This window comes from Eschrichtius robustus, chromosome 16, assembly GCF_028021215.1.
Source record: "Eschrichtius robustus isolate mEscRob2 chromosome 16, mEscRob2.pri, whole genome shotgun sequence".
NCBI lineage: Eukaryota > Metazoa > Chordata > Mammalia > Artiodactyla > Eschrichtiidae > Eschrichtius > Eschrichtius robustus.
Genome location: NC_090839.1, coordinates 67,567,812 through 67,590,762, shown reverse-complemented (window position 1 = coordinate 67,590,762; position 22,951 = coordinate 67,567,812). Strand labels below are relative to the sequence as shown.

General features: G+C 47.4%; 1 protein-coding gene across 1 annotated transcript in view; it reads right to left on the bottom strand.

The window, feature by feature from the left end:
- Nucleotides 1-22,951, bottom strand: part of LOC137778488 (BOS complex subunit NOMO1) — a 52,473-nt gene that overhangs the window by 8,983 nt on the left and 20,539 nt on the right. The window contains exons 12-25 of the mRNA XM_068565597.1: nt 21,866-22,040; nt 20,364-20,505; nt 19,207-19,338; nt 18,025-18,161; nt 16,413-16,500; nt 13,330-13,393; nt 12,670-12,765; nt 9,374-9,592; nt 9,191-9,273; nt 8,188-8,347; nt 7,919-8,045; nt 6,029-6,142; nt 4,377-4,504; nt 3,148-3,289 (exon numbers count right to left, since the gene is read on the bottom strand). Of these exons, the coding sequence (XP_068421698.1) occupies nt 3,148-3,289; nt 4,377-4,504; nt 6,029-6,142; nt 7,919-8,045; nt 8,188-8,347; nt 9,191-9,273; nt 9,374-9,592; nt 12,670-12,765; nt 13,330-13,393; nt 16,413-16,500; nt 18,025-18,161; nt 19,207-19,338; nt 20,364-20,505; nt 21,866-22,040 (1,807 nt within the window). The remainder of the gene's footprint in view (nt 1-3,147; nt 3,290-4,376; nt 4,505-6,028; nt 6,143-7,918; nt 8,046-8,187; nt 8,348-9,190; nt 9,274-9,373; nt 9,593-12,669; nt 12,766-13,329; nt 13,394-16,412; nt 16,501-18,024; nt 18,162-19,206; nt 19,339-20,363; nt 20,506-21,865; nt 22,041-22,951) is intronic.

Below are 22,951 nucleotides of genomic sequence, written 5' to 3'. Positions count from 1 at the left end.
TTCTGAACTATTTTTTTTCTTACACACTTATTAAAAGAAAAGATCTGCATCTTTCTGCAAAGGATGACAGATCACTTATACTAGCGGGGTTTTAAAAACTTTTAAAACAACCAATTGCTGATCATCAACTGCACACTGGACCGATGACACATCAGGATCTAGAGCCGGGGCCAAGTTCAAAGTTGACCGTGTGCATCCAAGAGGGGACAACCCTGAGATCGTAACTGCTGATCTATACGTTAGCGAGGATAACACGGCCCTGGTCTCCTAAAATCACGTGCACTGTGACCTTCCTCTCTGTGTGCGGGCAGAGCAGTGTCCGAAATGGCATTTGCTCTACATTAACCAGGGGCCCTTCCAGGTGGTAGCTTAAGGGTGATTTTTTTTTTTTCCCTTTCAAAATTTCATCCTTTTTGATATGTTGCTTGAACTATTTTATAATGAGCACACGGTACCTTTACAGAGACAAAAAGCTATTATTAAAAAAACAAGAACAATCAAATTTATGATCACCAATAGTGACTGTATTAATTCACTTTATAGCTCAGTGAGGACCAGCAGCATTGGGTTTGGTTCAAAATATCTTTCCTGCACCTCAGAAAGGAAAGACATGCATAGCAATTTGTAAAGAAAAGAAGGGACGGGCACTGCTGAAGCTGGGAAGAACGGGCACTGCCCCCTCATGTCCATGCCCGGCCGGGCAGGAGCCCATCGGACAGCTGCTCCCATCCTAACCAGCCCGACTCCTCGCTCCTGGCCGGCTGACTCTGGGATTCACCTTCAGCCTCTGGCAGCAACATCTAGGGATGCAGCTTCTCACCCAAGATGCCTTGACAAGTACACTGCCCGGAAAGATCAACTGGGGAAATGAATTCTAATGGGGGTTGAAATGCTTAGGAAATCTTCAACAAGGGCTCTCCAGCCTGGCGTCCTCTGGGAGACTGGCAAACTCAAATCCAAACCCTTGACGGGAAACGTCTAGCCTTAGGCTATTCCTCCAGAATCCGAGGCCTGGCACGTGAAAAAGGCGTGGGCTGCCACAAGGGGGCGACTCTAAGCAACGCTGAAAGCGCTAATGAATTAACACCTATTACGAGGAGGGTGTGGGGCAGCATCATTTAAAACGGAAATCTATTGTCGTGGAGAAGAAAACTATATTTGGTTTAGTTAAATAAAATGTGTTAAGTTGGTGAGTTTAGAGAAACATGTCTGGGCCAGTAAGACCCTGGGAAGAACCAACATGGCGATGCAGAATCTGCATTCCTGCAACCGTAAGAGGGAGGTGAGCGTGGAACACCGAGTCCCCCGGCTCCGGCCAGGGGAAGGCAGACTGAAGTGCACAGGCGCCGGCCAGGCCCTCCTCCTGCTGCTAACTTAGACCAAGAAAAGCTGCAAACAAACACCTACGCTGGCAGTTCTGGTGAGGACCACCTCAGGGGAAGGTGCTGTCTGTTCTTGCTTTTACCACTTACGGAGTCAGTGTGTCACGCACTGCTCCATGTGTTTTACGTGTATTAACTCACTTAATACTCACAGCCATCCTGGAAGGTAGACATTATTCTCATCCTCACTTTACGGACGATGAAACACATATAAAGCACAAGACACTTGCCTGAACTTACACAGCTAAGAAATGACGGAGGCAGGATTCAAACCCAGGGAGAAAGGCATTAGTGCACCCCACGAAGGACAAAATTTCAAAGGCTGGGCCTGCACTGAACGCGGGAGACAGAGAAGCTGGCTCTAAGGACCCGTCGCCCCTCCCGGGGCCCTGGCTACAGCCGGCCCGGCGGCGGGGGACATCCATGCTGCCGCCACCACTCTGTGCTCTCTGGAACCACTGCTACGAGGGAGGAAAGCAGGCCTGGGGGACAGCAGGGAGCAGTGTCCCGGTGGCAGCACGCTCCACAGAGGGTGGGCCTCTCCAAGGGCAGAGGAGAGTGAGAAGGGAGCGTCGCAGTCAGGCCATCCAGACTCCTGCGGGAGCAAGAGCGCCGTTGTCTCACCGAGTCTGATGAGAAGAGACTGAAGACGGAGAGTGGTGGGCAGAGGGCACAGGGAGCCCACCCGTGGGTGTGCATCCGGCTGGGCCATCAGAACACAAGCTCTCCAGTCCTCCCCAAGCCCATCTTCCTCCTTCAGCTTTTTGAACCCTCCTCACTCACCAAGCAACCTCCTGATCTGACTTCCCCATATCTGCGAGTGGGGATGGGCGGACAATGGACGTGGATGTTCTTACCTTTGGGAAAGGACAGCATCGCCCCAACATACCTAAGTAAACTGGCAAACGGATCTGCATCTCAGCTCACGCGATTCAGGAAAACATCAGTCAGTTGCCAACATGTGTACGACTATCCCTGGGGTCAACTAAGAACATCCAGTTTGTGAATCTGAAAGGCTGAGGACCAAACCCTGGATCCAAGTGGCCCTGTCCAGTGGGTGCCATCAACCCACGTTCTCGTTCGGTGACCCTACTTAGTGTCTGCTGAACGAGCAAATGAATGTATGGATGCGCAAGTAAAAGTGAGGGAAAAGGCACCATAACTTCTGAACCAAATGTTGCAATTGAGCAGCCAAAAGGACAAATAAGTCGGTTATTTGGCCTGCACAAAGCTGTGGGTTTTTTTTTTTTTTAATTGGTTGTTAACATCTAAAAATCAGAAGTTTTCATGTTTTTACAAACTCAAAACGATCTGGCAACCCTGAGTCTGTCTTCCCACACAGCTGTGTAGAGCTGGAGCTGAGTGGCAGCTGCCCCCTTCTCATGGGCCAGACCCTCTCCAGGGCCCCGCAGTCCGCACCGCTCCCTACCAGGCACCCAGCATCCTCCAGCCTTTCACACTCGTCTTCTGGCGCCACTGGCATCTGGTTTGAGAGCCCTGGCCTGAGCCACACTACCCATGCTAGGCAAAAGGTGCACCAAACCCATGGTTTTCCACCTTTATTCGCTACAAAACCCCCAACCCAGTACATCAGCTACATAAAAGGTAAGTATGTCAGCTACAATAGGGATTGGGAAGAGCTCCAGAACCCTACGCTGCCCTGGCAATGCTCTTGACCCCATTCCTAGCAGTCCTGGGGGCACCACAAGGCACCGCTGAACCCAGTATGAAAAAAGCCACTAATGAAACACGTCCAAAGGCTCACCAGCAATCCACGTAACCTGAACTTCCCTTCTTCGTCCGTCACGGTGTCTTCTCCATAAATACTGCAGTCGTTCTGGCCCACTGCTTCCACGGCAACACCCTGTTCTGGTTCTCCGTTTAAGGAAGAAACTGTACCATAGCAACTAGAGGTACGAGAGAAGAAACAGAACATGACGTTCTTGGGGTTTTCTGAAGCACACAAAAGATTTCAGGGAAAGTGTCCTGCATTTACTAACAATTTACGGTGCAAAATATTTCAATGGAGAACTGTGCCCCAAATGACCCAGACAACTCAGTTCTAGCTGTGTCACTTGCAAATTGAGCCTTCCTGCCGGAGGGCTCAGGCCAGCCAGAAGGCTGTCATCAATTTCTCTTCTTGTACATTCTAAGGGATGCTCCAGAAACTTGTAATTAAAAAAGGTTAAGCTTTATTTTATTCCACTTTATTGTATTTTTTTGTTAAGCTTTAAATAATGAAGCATCCAATAAAATGAAAATAAGTCATTCCATTTTTATGTTCGATTGAAAATGGTCCGTTTCTCTAAACCCCCTCCTTCTGATTAATCGATCTTTGCCTCGGGTGCTTTTGTAAATGTGTATAATATGTGTGCGTGTGTATAAATATATTTACTAATATTTGTATAAACCGTCTCTGAAAGTATTCAGAAATACTGGAAAACCCAGGTAGCTCGGAGACCAGGATAGGAGGGAAACTTCACATTGTACAGACTCTTTCCAGGATTTCCAAGTTTCACTCAAGTGAATGCATTTCCTCCTTTTCAAAATGTTAACTCAAGTTTCAAACTTTTTAAAAAAATGAAAATTTTTAGGAACTAAATAGGGTCTCTCAGGCCAATTTCAAAATAGGAACTTTGTGACCGAATCACTCATTTGAAGGGAGTTCCCTGTTGGCCTAGGTGTTAGGATTCAGCACCGTCACTGCTGCGGCCCGGGCTCGATCCCTAGTCAGGGAACTGAGATCCTGCAAGCTGCCTGGCATGGCCAAAATTAAAATTAAAAAAAAAAAAAAAAAAAAAAAAACGGGGACACTCGTTGGAGATATTAGAAGAAAACGGCAGCAGTCAGGAGCCTGTGGACCTCGTATCTTATGTCCCTTGTCTTCCAAATAAAATCAGTATGAAGACTGGGATGAGTTTCTAGAGAACAGAAGCGTGAGTGTGATCCCATAGCCCGGGCTTGAGAGAGAGGGGCGCAGGTGGGGCTGCCCACCTGTAGGCCGTGCGGTAGCCGGTGATGGTGATCTTCAAGTTCTGCCCCTCCTGCACCTCGATCATCTGCGAGGATGGCTCAAACCGGAATTCTTTCATCATGGGCTTGAAGTAATACTGGCCGGGGCTCTGCCGAGAGACAACCACAAACTGAGCCTCTGCTGCAAATCTAGGTATGGCTTCAAAGGGGGCGGCTGAAGTCATGATGGACCAGAATTAGGCCCAAGAGCTCCATGGCTTCCTAGACACACAGAAATGGTAACTCCAACTCTACAATAGATCATTACAGTGACAGCAATTACAATTCTAACAGCAGCTGTCATCATGGTGCACCTACAAGAACTCTGTGGGGTAGAAATCATATTTGAATTTTATGAAGGAAGCAATGGAGGTCAGAGAGGTCAAGTAACTTGCCTGAGATGACCCAGCAAGTAAGTAGCAGATGGAAGATTTGAAGCTGGGTGCGCATCACTGCACAGCATGTGATCTTTCAGATACACCTCACTGCCTGTTTGCGACATCCCTGTAACAGTCACTTTATTCCCAGGACTGACAAGATGGCCAACTGACGTGCACTCCTGAGTGCCCACCACTCAGGGCCTCATTCTACATCCCCAGTGAAAACTGGGTGCTATCCACTCACCACGGGGAGTGTGCTTTGCAGAAGAAACACAAGCTCACCCCCCGAACAAGACTCGGCATTATAAACAGCGCGATCCTGTGGTAAAACAAAGGGATGTTTAAGACAGGAGCCGGGAGGACATGTAGTTTTTGAGGGCAGGAACCCACTGTGTCCCCCTTTGCCTGGCAAAGAAATAAAGCTATTCCCTTCTGCTTCACCCAAACCTCTGTCTCCCAGATTAGATTCTGCAATGGTGTACAGAGGCTGAGATTTCGGCCTCAAGTACCTTATGCAGGGGGTCATTCATTTGTGTTTGTGGGAGAAGTAGAAAGAGTTGGACCTTTATCATCATGGGAATGACAAGAGCTACTACGAAAATCTCTGTGGCTTGGAAGCAAGTGCTAGGGCCAGGGATAGAGGTAAAGAGGAGCCACATGAAGATGTTCCAGGGCTTCCCTGGTGGCGCAGTGGTTGACAATCTGCCTGCCAATGCAGGGAACACGGGTTCGAGCCCTGGTCTGGGAAGATCCCACATGCCGCGGGGCAACTGGGCCTGTGAGCCACAACTACTGAGCCTGCGCGTCTGGAGCCTGTGCTCCGCAACAAGAGAGGCGGCGATAGTGAGACGCCCGCGCACCGCGATGAAGAGTGGCCCCCGCTTGCCGCAACTGGAGAAAGCCCTCGCACAGAAACGAAGACCCAACACAGCCAAAAATAAAAATAAATAAAAATTAAAAAAAAAAAAAAAAAAAAAGACAGGAGCCGCTGTGGCCGGGGTAATTAATTACACTGTCTCAGTGACAAGGGGGTGACCAGAAAACAAGAAGTCTGTGCAGAAGGGAACACGAATCAGCACCATTAAGTTCTAGTGAGAGCAATCCTCTAATTACGTCTGGTCCCCGAAGAAACATACAACACTCCAGGCTGGTTTTCTGTTCTCACGTTGTCAAGCAACACACAAGTCAAGGCCGCCGTGTCCCGGCACTCTCATGGGGGGAGTCAGGCAGGCAGGAAACTACCAGACACCTTACCAGGTTTGAGAAGGTCAGAATGCCGTTGTCCTGAGTCAAGAGGTTGGAACGAAACACACCACCGCTGAGGGATAGGAGGACCCCAGGGAGGGGCTGGTCGTCTTCAGCTTTTATCTGGGGGTGGAAAAAGGAACCCCAGAGCAAGGTTAACTCATATTAGCCATGAACAAGTCAAGAGGTAATCCTTAATGGGTTATTCATTGGGGGAGACAAAAGGTCTCCTATTCATCCCCAGGGTAACCAATGTTAATAGTTTGGCGTGCAGCCTTCCAGAACTCTGTGCCCACACAAATCTTATCAGCATTATGGCTGCTGTTGATGGACTTCATAAGTGATCTGGTGGGGCTGGGGGGGGCGCCCCTAAACTGTACGGTTCTGTAACTGCAAGTTGCTTTCTCTGCCCTCAGCCACTTTCCCGGCTGCCCTCGTCCACCAGTCCCCACCGATCAGCCTCGCTGCTTCGGAACAGCTGCATATCGTTCTAAAGCAGAGGTCGGCCAACCACGGCACACAGGCTAGCCACCGAGTTTTGTGATGGAAAAGGAGAGACGATCTGAATGTCCCCGAGCGTGTGTATCTTTGTGCACTTAAGTTTTTCTTTTTCCAAACAGTCAATTCCTAGGAGTAGAATTGTTGGATGTGTGCACTCGAAATTCAGAAAGAAACCCCCAAACTGCCCTCCATGGTGGCTGTAACCATTTCCAGCTCCAACAAATTACCTGTGTGGGAAAATGCGTGCTCGCCAAGAAGATGGATATTGTCTTGATTATTGCAAATCTCACCCCAGACCCAGTGTTTCGATGGTAACTTCCTTTGCATTTCCCCAGTCACTACCGAAGTCAAGTGTTTCCTGTATGTTTATGAGGGACTTGGATGACTTCTGTGAACTGCCTTTCATGTCCTTGGTTTATCTTTTCTCTGTTGGGTTGTCTCTTTTTTTAAAATTTATTTACTTATTTATTTATTTATTTTTGGCTGCGTTGGGTCTTTGTTTCTACGCACGGGCTTTCTCTAGTTGCGGCGAGCGCGGGCTTTCTCTTGTTGAAGAGCACAGGCTCTAGGCACACAGGGTTCGTTAGCTGTGGTACACGGGCTCTAGAACGCAGGCTCAGTAGTTGTGGAGCACCGGCTTAGTTGCTCCGTGGCATGTGGGATCTTCCTGCACTAGGGCTCGAACCCGTGTCCCCTGCATTGGCAGGCAGATTCTGAACCCACTGTGCCACCACGGGAGTCCCATGTTGGGTTGTCTTTTTCTTAAAGATTTTAGGAGTCCCTGGTAAACGGGGAATGTTATTTATGGTACAGATATTTCTTCCCAGTTTGACTATCTTTCAGTTTGGTTTAAAATGCATTCTGCAATATAGAATTTTAATTTATTTGGCCTCTATGTTGAAAATATTCAGCCTCAAGGATCTCCAGACTCACTCTGTCCATCACACAGCATGCTTCTTCCCAAGAAGGACTGAGGCAAGAGAGAAAGACATTCTGCGTCCTTCGACAGAGAACAGAGTCAAGGATGAAAGCTTAAAATACTTCCCAAAAGGTATGCACACAAGCTAAAGTCAACAGATCTCCTAATTACAAGTGAAAGAAGCCAGACCAAAAAAGAGTACATCCTGAATGATTCCATTTATATAAAACTCTAGGAAATGCGAAATGACCCATAGTGAAAGAAGGCAGATCAGAGCAGTGGGGAGGGGCAGGAGAGAGGGGTTGCCAAGGGTATGAGGAAATTTTGGAGGGTGATGGATGTGGCCACCATTTTGATTGTGGTAGTGTTTTCATGGGGGTCATCATATGTCAAAACTGTCAAATTATACACTTTACGTGCAGCTTACTGTATGTCTATTATACCCCATAAAGCTGCTTTTTAAAAGCACACAGTGTTACCTCAAAGCTCACGCCTGCCAAGGCATAAGCCTTAAAGTCTCCTATGGTTCCTTCCACCGCAGTCAAAACGTAGCCCTCCTTCTGCGAGGACACGGTATACTCCAGGTCACTGTGCAGTGGCCCAACACTGAATAAAAAAGAAACACTGGAGATGGCTTTGCTTCAAATTCTGGAAGAAGCATCACCTGCCCCAAGGAAACTTGGCTCCCCAGTTTCTTTCTAGGCTCCCCGACTGATCCCAAGCAAATGTTTCTTAGTCACGGCCTTACCTATAGGCACCTTTGTCGTCAGTAAAGACTGTGATTAGGGGTGAACTCGCCCCCTTTTCACTGATGACAATCTCCACTCCTTCCAACTCTGGGTGGATCTGGCCTTCCAGAAATAAGCCTGCTTTCCCTTGGATCTCAATCAACTTCCCTGGGCAGCTTTCTAAAAAGGGAAGAGATAAAGAAGATTAGGTTGGGGCTTCCCATTAAAGAAGGGCCTAAAACTGAGATATTGGAAGCCAGCTCCAATGAGGCTGCTGACTGTACCAGAATCCTCAGTGACTGCAAGTGGCCCAAGCCTCTCACCATTGATGAATGGCCTTGTTCAACTGCCAGGAATGTTAGCAGGTACAGCCAACAAAGCTGGCTTTCCCCTGCTCCTCTCCCTTGGCTCTCACAGGCCACAGGTGGGGAGAGAAGCCGTTACTGCAGGTCAGAGCCTGTGCGGCTGGACCTCAGAGGACCAGTATGGAAGGCTGCCCCGGACAGGCTGCCTGCTGGACAGCCACGCCCTTCAATACTCTCCTTCCAAACACAGAAACGTCCAGGGTTTAATGAACCCACGATGCTAGGAAAAGCTATTGGTAGCCTAAATATTCCACCAGCAATCACTTCTGGTTATCCAGTCCCCAAAAGACCCTCCCATAACCCCGACCAAAAAACGTAAACATCACAAACAGTTCGGACACACAAAGACATTTCAGACGTTTCAACAACTGATACTTTTGCTTTTTATCTCCCTTCTGGTGTCAACCTGATAACATCAAGGAAAACTGAGTCCTTTTCCAAAAAGATCCCCCAATTCTAATAGTGAAAGTCACATTTACTGATTTAGACCTTTCGTTCATTCACTCACTCATCAAGTAGTAAGATCTATGTGCCAAAGGGGATTGAAGGTACCTTACAAAGATGGTTTCACTATAACAGCAGCACAGAATAAAATTTTAATTGCAGGGAAAGAAACACTTGCAAAGGTGTGTTATCGGCTCGCTGAGCTGACATTTACCTCCACTGACGGTGGCTTCCATGGAAGGAGGATAAAAGAGCAGCTCTTTAGACGAGGGTGTGACAGTGATTTTCTCCCCAGACCTAAAATAAGTTAAGATACTTCAATGTGGCTGGTCTGTCCCCCCCATGAGGAAGGACATCAGAACAGAGGACCCTACAGGGAAAGCCGGAGAGCGCTTACCGTGCCCAGTAGGAGAAGTCGTAGGAGAAGGGGCCCTGTAACTCGTCCACCATCTCCTGCACAGGGGGCTTGGTCCTTCCCTCAACCCCCTCCTCTCCACCGGTCTTCTCCCTCTCCTGCCTGCGGCTCTCGATCTCGGCCAGCTGCTGCTCCCTCCGCAGCTCCTGCACGGACCTCAGAGGGCCGAGGACCAGGGCGGGTTCACTGTCGATGGAAGATCTGGAAGAAAGGAAGGAGCAGTCCAGAAGACAAAGTCACGCATCCCTGTAGTCAGTGGGAATCGGACATTTCTGCAAGCAGAGATCCAGCAGTAAAAAAAACCAAGCACCTCATAAAGCCACCAACACAGTCTTCTCCTGTTTTGAATAAACTAATAGCTTTTTAAAAACAAAAAACTGAACTTCTTTGCCATGGTGGACGTATCTGATAGATCTGGGCTGGGATGAAATACCACTGACTTTATGACTTGAAGGAAACTTATCAGATTTCCCGTAGGACATGGAGTCCTTTCCACACCACCATCTTCTCTCTTTCAACCTTTATTGAGAACATACTCTGCAAGAGAACCAGGCACTGGGGAGACTGTACACAGGACAGACAACATTCCCCAACCTCGTGGAATCCACATTCTAGTGGGAAGAGGCAGACAATCAACAGAAAAATGTTGTCAGGTGATAAGTACAATAAAGAAAAATAAAGCAGCGTGGAAAGATAAAAGAGCTGGTGGGAGGCGAGGGGCACTACTTTTTATTAGGGGCTCAGCCAAGTCCCTTCCGATAAGGTGACACCACGCCGACCTGAAGGAAGGGCGGCAGAGAGCAAACCACTCGGCTCTGGGTGAGGAGGCCTCAGGCAAGGAGGTGTCGAGTGCAAAGTCTCCCAGAGCCTTGGAGGCAGCTCCCTGCCATGCTCAAGGGACAGCAAGGAGGAGACCAGGGAGGCCTGGCCAGAGGGAACCAGGCAGAGCCAGATCAGGTAGAGCCAGATCAGGTGTCAGACTAGGGCTTGGCAAACCTTGGTGTGGACCCTGGGGGGATGGAGTTTTAAACAGAGGAATGACAGGGTCTCCACTTTTAAAGATCACTCGGACTTCCCCATGAACAACACACTGTTATAAAGCAACAGCCAAAACTCGGAAGCCAGACAGGAAGCTGCAGCAACGATCCCAGCAAGAGACAAGGGCGGGTGGAACCAAAGTATAGAGGCCAGGCGCTAAGAAAGGACTGGATGACGGATATACAGTTGGCCCTCCATTTCCGCGGGTTCCGCATCTGAGGATTCAACCAACCGCAGATGGAAAATATTTGGGGGAAAAGATATTCCAGAAAGTTCCAAAAAGTAAACCTTGATTTTGTCACATGCTGGCAACTATTTACATAGCATTTACATTGTATTTACAACTATTTACATTGCATTTACATCGCATTGGATATTATAAGTAATCTAGAGATGACTTAAAGTATATTTAAAGTATACAGGAGAATGTGCATAGATTATATGCAAATATGACTTCATTTTATAAGGGACTTGAGCATCTGTGGATTCTGGTAACCACGGGGGGTCCTGGAACCAAACCCCCTGGATACCGAGGATTGTACAGTTGAGGATTTGCAGATGGATCGGTTGGGTATGGGATGAAAGAGAAAGAAGAGTCAAGGACCAACGAGAAAGACGGAGCTGCCACTTCTGAAACAGGGAAGGCTACAGAGGAGGTCTGTGGAGGGCGACCACCAGGAATCTGGTTTTGGATCGGGAAGCACAAGACCCCCATTAGGGACCCTGCCCCCGGCCATGTCCAGCTGGAAGATGCATTTCACATAATTTTCAGCAAAACCAAACCAAACAAAAACCCTTCTGAGGTTACAAAAATAAACTTAATAAAGACTGAGAACAATGTAACATGGAGTCACTACTGGTAAAAATATGACTTTCTAGTCATACCAGTGATTCATACTTTCCAAGCAGGAAAATACTAAAAGACATTGCTCCAGCACCAGGCAAAGTGCCAGGCCCACAAGACAAACATAGCAAGGCCTTCTCCTAGAAACCATGTCACCCTGGTAAATAGGTATCCCATCAATTCAGTCAGAGACCACGGGCTGCCCCTGACACTCCTCCCTCCCTGACCCCACGTGGTCAGCCTGCTGCCGCGTCCCTTCAACTCAATCTCCCTGACAACTCTCCAACCCGTCCACTTCTCTCCATCCCCACCGCCATCCGCCTGGCTGAAGCCCCCATCCTCCCTCACCTGGACTCCTACAAGAGCCTCTGCCCCCACCTCGATCGACTTCCACTCTTGCACCTCTTCTATCTGTTCTCCACTCAGCAGCCAGGGGGACCTTCTTGAAACAAAAAGAAAGTGACCCCTCTACTTGAAATATGTCAGAGTGTCCACAGGACACAGCTAAGACCCTTCACATGGCTGGCCCCCAGAAGCCCACCTCTCCTGCATGGACCTCAACCCCCTGACAAGGTCAAAGTCAAAGCACTTATCACAGCTGTAATTTTACAGTTCTGTATGTTGACTCTTGGACTACTGTCTGCTGCCCCCACGAGACTGTAAGTTCCACGAGGGCAGGGGCTATCGCCTACGTCCAGTGCCTAACCACTGAGGGTTCTCCATACATATTTTCTTCACGGACGGACGGGTGGACAGAAAGATGGAGACACGGCTGGAAAGGCAACTTCAAATAAGGCAAGCTGGGAGGTTACTCAGATTTCCATTCTATTTGACAAAGATGGTTATATTGTCTAAACTCTTTCCTTTCTTGAGAAAATTAGGGTGTCAGATGCACCCACCACACAGCAAAAATTCCTCTCAAAGGTGACATTCACACACACCTGACTCTCAGTGAGGCACTGCCTTTCATACACTTTCTCTCATGACCCTTCTCATATAAGGTGTCATCTCTATTTCCCAAGCCTTAGAGAAAGGATCTAAAGAAAAATAGGCAATTTTTTTTGAATTTGCTAAAACACTTGAAATACAGTGAACAAACCAGAGATTTTTTTTTCCTTAGCAAAGACAGGAAGTGTAACGAGTTCAAACAGAAATTTAAGACACTGAAACGAGCCGTCAGGAGACTCTTCCTCAGCCACAGTTAATTCCTGAGTCATAAAAGGAAAGGAACAAGGCTGTCGTGAATTTACAGCTATGTCACATAAGTATAAGAGCGAAGACCATTTGTACATACGCCTAGAGATAACAAATCAATAATAATTTTCAGAGCGTCCATTAGAGAAGGTCTGGTCCACCACCCTCCCGTGCTCAGCCCAGCACGGAACACTAGCCTTACTTGATAGTCACGGTGACATCCATCATTTTGTCAGTGGTGATAGTTCCAAGGACGTGGTGGCGAATGGCTGTCAACGTCAAGATACTGGGTGAAGACCTATAAATCAGAGAAGTGGAAAGAAAACACCACATCACCTCATGGTTCTCAAAGGATCACAAACAACATCCTTTATGGGCGACCTTCCTGACCCTGAAATATACTCTGTGACACTGCTCTTAGCGCTTCAGAACTCCTGAAATACATACAAGTGTCTTTAAGAGTAAACTGATTCTCCACGCCAAAACTTTACACCTCCAATTCCCTGTGAAACCCACAAGCATTTGTAAAAATAGAAAAATGGTAGACTTGAGCTTGAGAAATTCTCATCAGTGAGGCTGGAAGATTCAACAAGCATTGTATTTAAGCCACTTCCAAACCACAGCCTTCCGTCCTGGGTTTACAGAATTCTTGGGAAAGAGAGCTTACCTTCATTTCCTCAGTAATTTACCCAACTGTCTTAAAATCCTTGTCTAGAAATTCTTTTCCATGCCTAACCTTACCGCTTCCAGAAAAAATACAAAAAACTCCCGTGTTCTCAGCAATGAGTGAAGAAGAGAGTCACACTCACTCTCCTCCACAGGAGACACACAGACACCCCGGAGCAGTCGGCGCCCGGCTTACGTGTCATAGGTGTAGAACGCTTGCTCGAACCGATGGCAGGAGCGAGGGGTCACCTTGTACACGCCTGCAGCCAGGAAATCAAAAGTAATTTTCAGAGAAGAGCGTCTATTATGCTGAGCAATTCCAACATCCGAAATCCAAAGGCGGTGCCTCTCACTCACAACCTATCATGGATGTGCAACACGGGATCAGAAATGCCTTTTCCGCTGCCTACGATGGCTTCTTACCAATGACCTGATCCACTTAAAGGCCCACTCACAAAGCAAGGATTTTCATTTTGCATAATTTAACAAGTCACAGCACTTTAGTCTACACAGACCAAGCTAACAGACACATGCACGAGGAGGAACAGGAAGTACATTTCTACTGCGAATCAGACTGAGAATTTTCTACTTAACAGATTCTGTTAAAGACCCAAAAGACAGCCACAGCCTGGACTCCTTCCTATTAAGTATTCCTAAGAGGGGGCAGGGGGCAGGGGAAGGCCCAGAAAATTACGGAACAACTGCAAAAACACTTTCACGCCATGAGCTCACGCGGGGTACACTCAGATTAGGGGCATAGGATGTCATTTGCCAGAAAAATAGTTTCAGGAAGGAGCAAAGTGTAACAATGCATTCTCCCAAATGGTCTTTAACCAACATTTTGGCCATATGACCGACCAAAACATGAAATTAGTTCAAATCACCTCTGCTGTTTCTGTCACACTGATCAAGCCTCAATGCAGTTACGAGTAGAAAAAAAATTACTAGGTTTCTCCATTCATTTTGTTTGTTCTTTCATTTGACAAACACTGACAGGGCAACTCGGGCCGGGCAGTGTGCCAGGGGTTGGTACACGGTGGGAACAGACACAGTCCCTGCCTTCGTGGGGCTTGCCATCAACAGAGAGAGAGCATTCGACAGCCACGTGCACACCAGGTGTGACGGGTATGGGCAGGGGAGGAACTGGGCACTGTGGACACGAGCACAGCAGGGGGCTCCCAACGACACTGTAGAGCCAGTCTCCCTGGGGAGTAACATCGGAACCAAGAAGTGATGGGCAGGCAGGCAGAGCTGGGTGAAGAGGGGGTGGGGCAGGGAAAGCACTGGGGCAGAGCACAGCATCTGAACCACAGGCTTGTTGGCTGTCTCCCTAACAGCGGTCCTTCCTGCTTACGTTTAGGGTGAAAATGCGCCCAGACTCGGGCAGCAAATCCAACCTCCCCAGGCTCCCTTGCAGCTAAAAGTGGCCTTGTGACACGGTTCTGGCCGGTAGGACATGAAGTTTCCTGGAGGATGCGGCATGGAAAATGTTTGCCCGCCCCTCTCCCCATCTTCCTGCCTTAAACATAAGTTTTCTGGGGCAACAGTAGGCACCTTGAAAACACAAGGTAAGAAATACCAGGGAAAGAGCTAAAAGAATCACGAAGACACCAACCCTAACATCTACCAGCTGCTGAACCCATGCCTGATGCTGCCAGACTTTGTTACTGAGCCAAATTAACCCCACTTGTTGGGGATTGTCGTATAGATTTTGTTACCTGCAGCCAATGGCATCCTGATTAAAACACAGGACAGAGTGGCTGGAGCAGCGTGTGACAGGTAGAGCTAGATTACACAGGAGCTCAAGGTCTGATTAGGGTTCTGTACAAGAGTACCCCCTATCTGTGGGGTATACGTTCTAAGACCCCCAGTGGATGCCTGAAACCGCAGACAGTACCAAACCCTCTACATGTTATGTTTTTACGTACACTAATGGGTGGGTAATGTATACAGAGTGGACGTGCCAGACAAAGGGACGATTCACATCTCCGGGCTGGAAGGGAGCAGGATGGTGAGAGATTTCATCACGCTACTCAGAATAGCACGCAATTTAAAACTTATGAACTGTTTATTTCTGGAATTTCCCATTTAATATTTTTGGACCACAGTTGACCACAGGTAACTGAAACTGTGGAAAGTGAAACCATGGGTGAGTGGGGATTTTATCTTGAGAACCAAGAGAAGTCACTGAATTATTCATTAGGAATATGCAAAATAAAACCACAATGAGATGCTACTTTACACCCACCAGGAGGGCTAAAAATCAAAAAGATAGTAACAAATATTGGTAGAGATGTGGAAAAACATGAACCCTCAGGCATGGCTGGTAGGAATATCAAATGGCAAATACAGCCTTTTCAGAAAACAATTTGGCAGTTTCTTTAAAAATTAAACATAAATTTATTATGATTCTATTCCTAGGTATCTACCCAACAAATGTCCAAACAAAGACTCGTACACAAATGTTCATAGCAACACTATTCATAATAGCCCCAAGCGGGAAACAGTTCAAAAACCCACCAACTAGTGAATGGATACACAAACTGTGATATATCCATGCAATGGAATACTATTCACCAATACAAAAGAACAAATTATTAATACCTGCTACAACCTGGGTGAACTTCAAAAACATTATGCTAAGTGAAAGAAGCCTAAAAAATAACAGTATTGTATGATTTCATTATATGAAATGTCCAAAAAAGGCAAATCCATAGAGACAGAAAATAAATTAGTGGCTGCCTAGAGCTGGGAATAGAGATTAAATGTAAACATGCAGGAAGGATATTACTGAGGTGATGCAAATGTTCTAAACTGGATTAAAATGATGGTTGTAAAGCTAGGTATAGTTACTAAACATCGCTGTACTGTACACATTTTAAATGGGTGAATTTTATGGTCTGCAAATTGCATCTCAATAAAGCCATTAACAGACAGAGAAGCCACTGAAGGACTTTAAGCAAGGCGGGAGATGATCCAATCTTTATCTTAAAAAGATCACTCACCAGGAGAGGTCATGGGCTGATGGTACAATGCTTTTAGAAGTGAAAAGGGTCCAGTGGTCTGGCCCCAACTCCAACCCGAGAGCCCGGGAACACGTGCCAGCCCCCACCTCTATTTCTTTGGGAAAAAACGCTGCTGCCTCCAGAGGAGCTAACCACGACCAAAGTTGACAGCTTGATGCAAACTGAACCGAGATAGGGAAAAACGCCTTTAAAACCACCCTCTGGTGCCTTTCCATTTCTCTCACTCATAGCACATCAATCCTTCCAGACTCACCGGGCTTAGACAGGCAGAATCGGTTGACGCCTTTGGAGAGGTTATAAATCCCCACGTTCTCAGGTCCATTTCCATCCTGATAAAATTCCTAAGGGACCAAAGCCAATACAATGACTTACTAGGGGAGATGGAGACACAGCGATGATTAATAATATTTCTGTTTCTGAACCAGTCATCTGTTTTGCCCATTAATCATGTGAGCAGCTGGGTGCCACAGGAAAATCAAAAAGCTTCCAAAACTTCCAACAAAACGTGATCTTTTTCATTCAATCAACTAATATTATTGAGCACCTGCTATGCGGCAGACTCAGGCTGGGCCTTGGTTGCTGCCCTGGCTCTTGTTTTCAGGGAGGCTTACATTCTAATACGGGAAGAGAGAAAACCCAGGTAGTCAACAAAGAAGTCAGTAGACTTCAGCTAGGAAGGAACAGAGCTTACAGAGAAATAAACAGGGAGCAGGATAGAGAGGGACCACCGCAGAGGCCTGTTCAGCTTGGCCTCAGATCAGACCCCTCCTGAGCAGGTAACATTGGGGCTGCAGCCTGACTGATGAGAAAAAGCAACTACGCTCAGTTGTGGAGAAGACACGTCATTCCAGGCAGAGAAGAGTATGTGCAAACGCCCAGAGAAGGGACCGAGCTTGGTGTGGAACTGGCCGAGGCAGCCATATGCCACGGCCCAGTGAGCGAGGGGGAGAGGGGTAAGGGGTAAGGTATGAGTTAGCGAAGGGCTGGCCATCGTTAAGGAAGATGGATCTCAGTCTAAGGGAAATGGAAATCCACTGGAGGGTTTAAGGGAAGGAACGGTTTCCTAAATGTCTGTTACTTATTCTCAACTGGATATTAATCAACCCATCTCTCGTAACAAAGCTGTTTGTTGAGCACTTGTAGTTAAGCAGTTAGAGCATTCAACTGGCGTTGGAGACACCAGTCTCACTGCCTCTGGTGTCTAATATAAGCGGCCACTTAATTGCCATTTGCCTCCATTTCTCCACTGGGACCTGACAGTGACATCTGCCATTGCTGGAAGTCAAAAAATTATATAAAGTTCATGAATGGGTCTACATAGGTGTACACAGGTGCTCCCTTTCCTGAAACCCACTGCATACACTGCCAATCCAGCTGCAGAGACTACAACAGAATAACCGACTCTGTCCTCAGCTGCACCTGTTCATAAATAATAGCAGTATACGGCCAGGAAAACTTCAAATACGTTAAGAGGTTTACTTAAACCTTACGATGCCCCTGGGGAGTGAGTATTATGATCTCAATTTTAGAGGAGAAAACGGAGGCTCACAAACACTAAATGAACTTGCCCGACGCTACAAAGCCCACGTGCTTTGCACTACGTCAACGGCTTCCCCAAATCACTAGTCAAAGTTAGAATTTAATGTGGAGCCAGGACAAGGAAATCTCCCAAAGGTATCTTTCCACTAAGGGACTCAAATTACTTCCTCATGGTGCTTTCCATAATAGGCGGGTGAGTCGAGGGACAGAAAAGGGAATCCGCCTTGACTATCTATGCTGATAATACTCTTAGCATGCTAGTCCTTCTCGCTCTCCAAAAGGCGAGTGTCCTTCCACATAAGAGAATCCTCAGAAGCCCCGCTTACCAGAGTGATGGCGTGAGAAAGGGAGCATCTCAGCATATAGCCTGTCTGCCTGAACTCAATCGCTGACACGTCGTCCTCCAGAACCTCCACCTCCAGACTCTTGTTCTTCCAGCACCAATCTTCATGCAGGATGCTGACTGCAAAGGACACAACACACACCCACGTGGGAACAGAGCACACCGCCTCCCTGAATGCCCCCAGAAAAACAGTGCTAATGAATTCTATGTGTGAGCCTCTATACACATACATACCAACAAATATGTGTGTGTGTGTGTCAGTATACACATAGAGCTGGTCACACTGGGAATAAATAACTGCTAAAGAAAAACTAAAACCAGTGGCCATTAAAATCACCAAGAAAGAAATTCAACTGGGCCTAAGAGCAGGCTACAAGTAAGACATGCAGGGATTGGCAAACTTTTTCCTGTAAGGCGCCAGAGAGAAAATATTTTCACCTTTGCGGGCCACATGGTCTCAACTATTCAACTTTGCCTCTGCAGCACACAAGCAGCCACAGATGATAAACAAACAAGTGGGCGTGGCTGTGTTCCAATAAAACTTTATTCATAAAAACAGGCAGTCGCCCTCAGCTCAGTTTGCCAACACCTGACATAATAGAAAATATAATTCCCCAGAAAAATCAGCCTACTTTATAAGCCATTCACTGCCAGCAGCTCCCAGCTAAACTGTGACAGAGCAAAAATACAAGCAATGGGAGCTTCTCAAGAAAGACAGAGAAAAGAGAAACAACATTCGCCAGCACCTTCTGCTTCCCAGGCCCTGTGCAAGGGGCTTCACATACTGGATTTCATGAGTCCTACATTCTGCAGAAAGGTTCTATGACTCCTATTTCAGAAGGGGAAACTGAGTCTCAGGGAGATCAAGTGAGCTGCCTCGCTCACACAGCTGCTAAGTGGTAGAACATGTCAGTTTAATTATTTCACACTCTTTTCTGGCATTTAGAAATAAAACGGCATGAGAAGTGTGTGGGTCATCCTGATGAGGTGGCCGTTAGTTCATAAAGCCTCAACTCCCGCATTACTGCCCAAGGCTAAATAATGCACATTCAAGGTCAAGGGGCAAAGACGAGTTAAACGAGTACAACTGTACAGCTGGGATGCAACTTGAGAGCAGGTTTCTAGAAAGTGTAGAAAGACAGGAAGTGCTGCCTTCAGTTCTTACTTTTGTATTTTCCGGGCAGCACGTTGTCAAACGTGAAAGTCATCGAGTTGACCTTGCCGGAGAGCTGGAGGCTCCGCTTCTCGCCCTGGCGGCTCAGGGACTGCAGGGTCACCAGCAGGTCACCGCAGGTGTCTGCAGAGAAAAGATGCGGGGGCCTCACTCGACTGCCTTGTGAACCATAGCACCCGTTCGAACCCTCAATCTCTGTGTGCTGCTTCCCACCCCTTAGCTCCTGAAGGACAGTGCCAGGAGGTTCCTTCAAAGCTAACATGCATCTACTTGATTCTAGGAAGTCTCCCCCTATGCTTGTCATCGGTACCAAACAATGAAGCCACCCAGCAATTATTGCATCGGGGGAAGTAATATCTATGGAGGATCAACAGGAGCCAGAGAAAAATAGACAAAGGTGATGAAACTTTATTGAAAATCCACTTCATACCAGGTATAGAACTGGTTCCCTTATCATCATCATAACTAATCATCATTACTAATAATGGCAAAGATTAATATGGCTCTTGCTGTGTTCCAGGTACTTCCAACGGCTATACATACAGTAACTCATTTGATCCTCACAACTACCTTGTGAGGTAGGTACTATTAACATCTCCACATTACAGATGAGGGACTCAAAGCACAGAGAGGTTAAGTAACTTACCCCAGGTCACACAGCGAAGGTTCAAGCCCATGTGGTCTGGTTCCAGAGTCTATGATCTTAACCACTGCGCTACACTGCCTCTTGACATGACCGCATTTAAGCCTCATTAAAACCCCCTGAGAGCAGTAGTATTCCCATTTTACAGAAGAAAAACTGAGGCTGGGCAAGTACATGCTTACAGTCTCATACTGGTAAGTGACAGAGCTGGGATGGAAACCTGGGCCCAACTACCATCTTCCTTTCAGAGTCAGAGGGGAATAGAAAGAAACCCACATGTTCTTTTGGAAGCCAAAGCAGCATTACTCAAAGAGAAATGTTATGGTGATTGTGGCAGTTATTCAGAAAGAACTACACACGACACAGACTCTCAGACACCACTCCCCTGGAGCAGCTTCTGCTTTTACCTTCAATGCTGCCCAATGAGGAAAAGCTCACCAAAATCCCACCTCTCCCCATCTACTTCTTTGAATCTATCTGTTCTTGCTCTCAATTGACATCTTACCCAAACAAGAGACTTTCCCCGAAACCGATGCCAAAAACTGCACGAAGGCCACGTCCATCACAGGCCTGTCAGTCACAGCCAGAAGCAGAGTCTGAGGCTTCAACATCAGCCCCGCTCTGGTCTCCGCCTCAGGAACCATCACCTGTGGGACACACAGAACAAGGTCAGCGGCTGCATCAGGGCCGCTGCTCCCTGGCCGACACGGCACCAGAACATCCACCTGGGCCCAAGGCTAAACAGATTCTGTAGGACGAAGGTTCATTTCTAGGCCTAGTTTTATAATCACAACAAATCTGCATACAGCTGGTGTGAAGAAAACATATTTCTAAGCAGACATAAAACACTAGCCTTCAGCAGTGCCAGGGTGTACACAAAAGCGTATCGGGGCACGCAAAGCTGTCATTGAACGTGTGCACCCAGCTGGAAACCATACTAAATCCCAGAACCTGATCCTGGCTTGAGGTCACTCGTGACATGAGCTGTGAACTTGTGGATGCCACGTGGATGACCAACAGTGGAAGTGGGCCATTTCTTCTTCCTTCACTTCTGTGTGCCTTTCTCAAGCTCACAGGGGGACTGGGAGAGGAGGCGGTGCTGGCCTTCTTCATCCCTGGTAGAGATCACATTCTGGAATTGCTCTTCCCTGGAAAAGTGCCTGATCATGCCTCTGAAAGGGCCTCTAAAGGCTTGTCCCTGTGTCCAACGTCACAAGACGCTGGCTGGCTGGTAAAGGAGCTGCCAACCCACACAGTATGCTGTTCGTGGAAGCAGGGGCAAAGCTGTGCCCCCACCCCATCTCCTTAGCAGGGGTGGGGGAGGGGGGGCGGATCCCACTGGCCCTACAGGAGAGCAAAGTCTTAGAAGGACCCTTCCCAGCCCCCTCCCCTGCTCTTCCCCAGGGAGCACCTGACTTGATGGGTGAGAGCCTGAGACCCCACGGGGCCGGTGGCCTGACCTCCACTTCTGTCTCATCTCTTGCCCACTGCCCCCACCAGTGCTCAGGCCTTCACCCTGGCGGTGAGACTACAAGCCAGGGTCTCCCCTGCTTCTCCACCTGCCTGGATGGAGAAATCAGGTGGTGCCTGCCCAGCGTCTTCAATTTACAGCAAGGCAGGAAAAGGGAAGCTCTGCTTGGCCTCACGGTCCAGAAGCCATGCTCTGTGGATGTTACTGAGCTGCCATTAATAAAGAGTTCACTGTGATCTCCTTTGGGGACCCATGGATATTCAACAGCAGCCAGAAGCCTGAGAAGGTGGAGGCGTGACTGGCAGCCTGATACTAACCCCTAATAAACATCAGGACTGGAAAAGAGAAAGGCCTGTTGCATCACCTTCAAACCAGTTGCCTGTCTGCTCTACTAACTGTGACATGCAGGAATGTAAAGATTTCAGAATACGAAGTTGGGAATGGAAATGCTCCTTCTCTAACCCCATTTTAAAATAACCCTTTTAAAATCATTGGTGTTTTTTCAAATATCTTAAATAGAACAAAACTCATCATACCTGGACTTTGTAGGTCCCTGGTTTTGCTTTAAAACAGAATGATCCCTGAGCATCCATCTCCACGGTGACCAAAGACTTGTCCTTGTCTTGAGAGGACAGGACAACTTTGTATTTACTCATCTGCTTGACAGTGTCGGGGAAGCGAATGATTGATATCTGGCCACAGACACTGAACCTGCAACAAGGGGACCATTCATTCCAGCATGAGAACTCAATTATCACAGGAAAGGTGCTTAGCAACCCAAACTATGCATCCCTCTTTCAGCCCTCGTCCCTAAGACTAGTATGATCTTAATGAAGAGACAGGAATGCAGCCCAAATGACTCCAGTTTTAAAAGCAACCTTTAGAAAGAAGATTGGACCTCTTTCTGCATAAGGAAAAGGCAGAGTGAGGGCCCGGGGTGGGGCTGTTTGTATGTTCTGGGTGACATCTGGCCATCCCCCACTGCAGAAGCAATTTTCAAACAATCTGTGGATGATAAAAATGCTTCAGATAATTGGGTCGTTGACGGTGAAGCTGCCTCGAACTGAGAATGTGCACTAGTCCTTAAAAGCAAGAGCTGTAAGCTGCCTATGAAAGTGTGTTATTACCCAGGGGATAAAATAAGGCAGGGTTATCAAAGACGCCTTCCTCGCCTGTGATAATATATAATGCACAGATAAAAGCAATCTGAGAGATCTGAATAGGAAAGGTAATTAAGTTAAACAAAAATGCAGAGCTAAAACTGAACTCCTTAGGAGCTAGGAGCCACAGAAGCAACTTATAAGTGAAAAGCCCTATTAAGGTAATGGCTCAGACTGGAGACTGCAATGAGCAGTGTGTAAAGTGCTACAAGGCGCCCCTCCAGAAGCACATGAAAGGCACATCCGCTCGCTAATAAACAACAATGAAGCCCGGCGTCCGTGGAGTGACCGTCTTCATTTTTAGTCAGTTGGTGTGTTTAAGTGTAATAATGTCCCACAGCTGGAGGCCACAATCCCTTCTTCAACTGCCTAAAGGTTATATTTTCTAATCTTAAAGAGAATCACTTTAGATAAAAAATCAGTTGCGCCTTTTGACAGGAGAATAAAAAATGCCGGATTCAG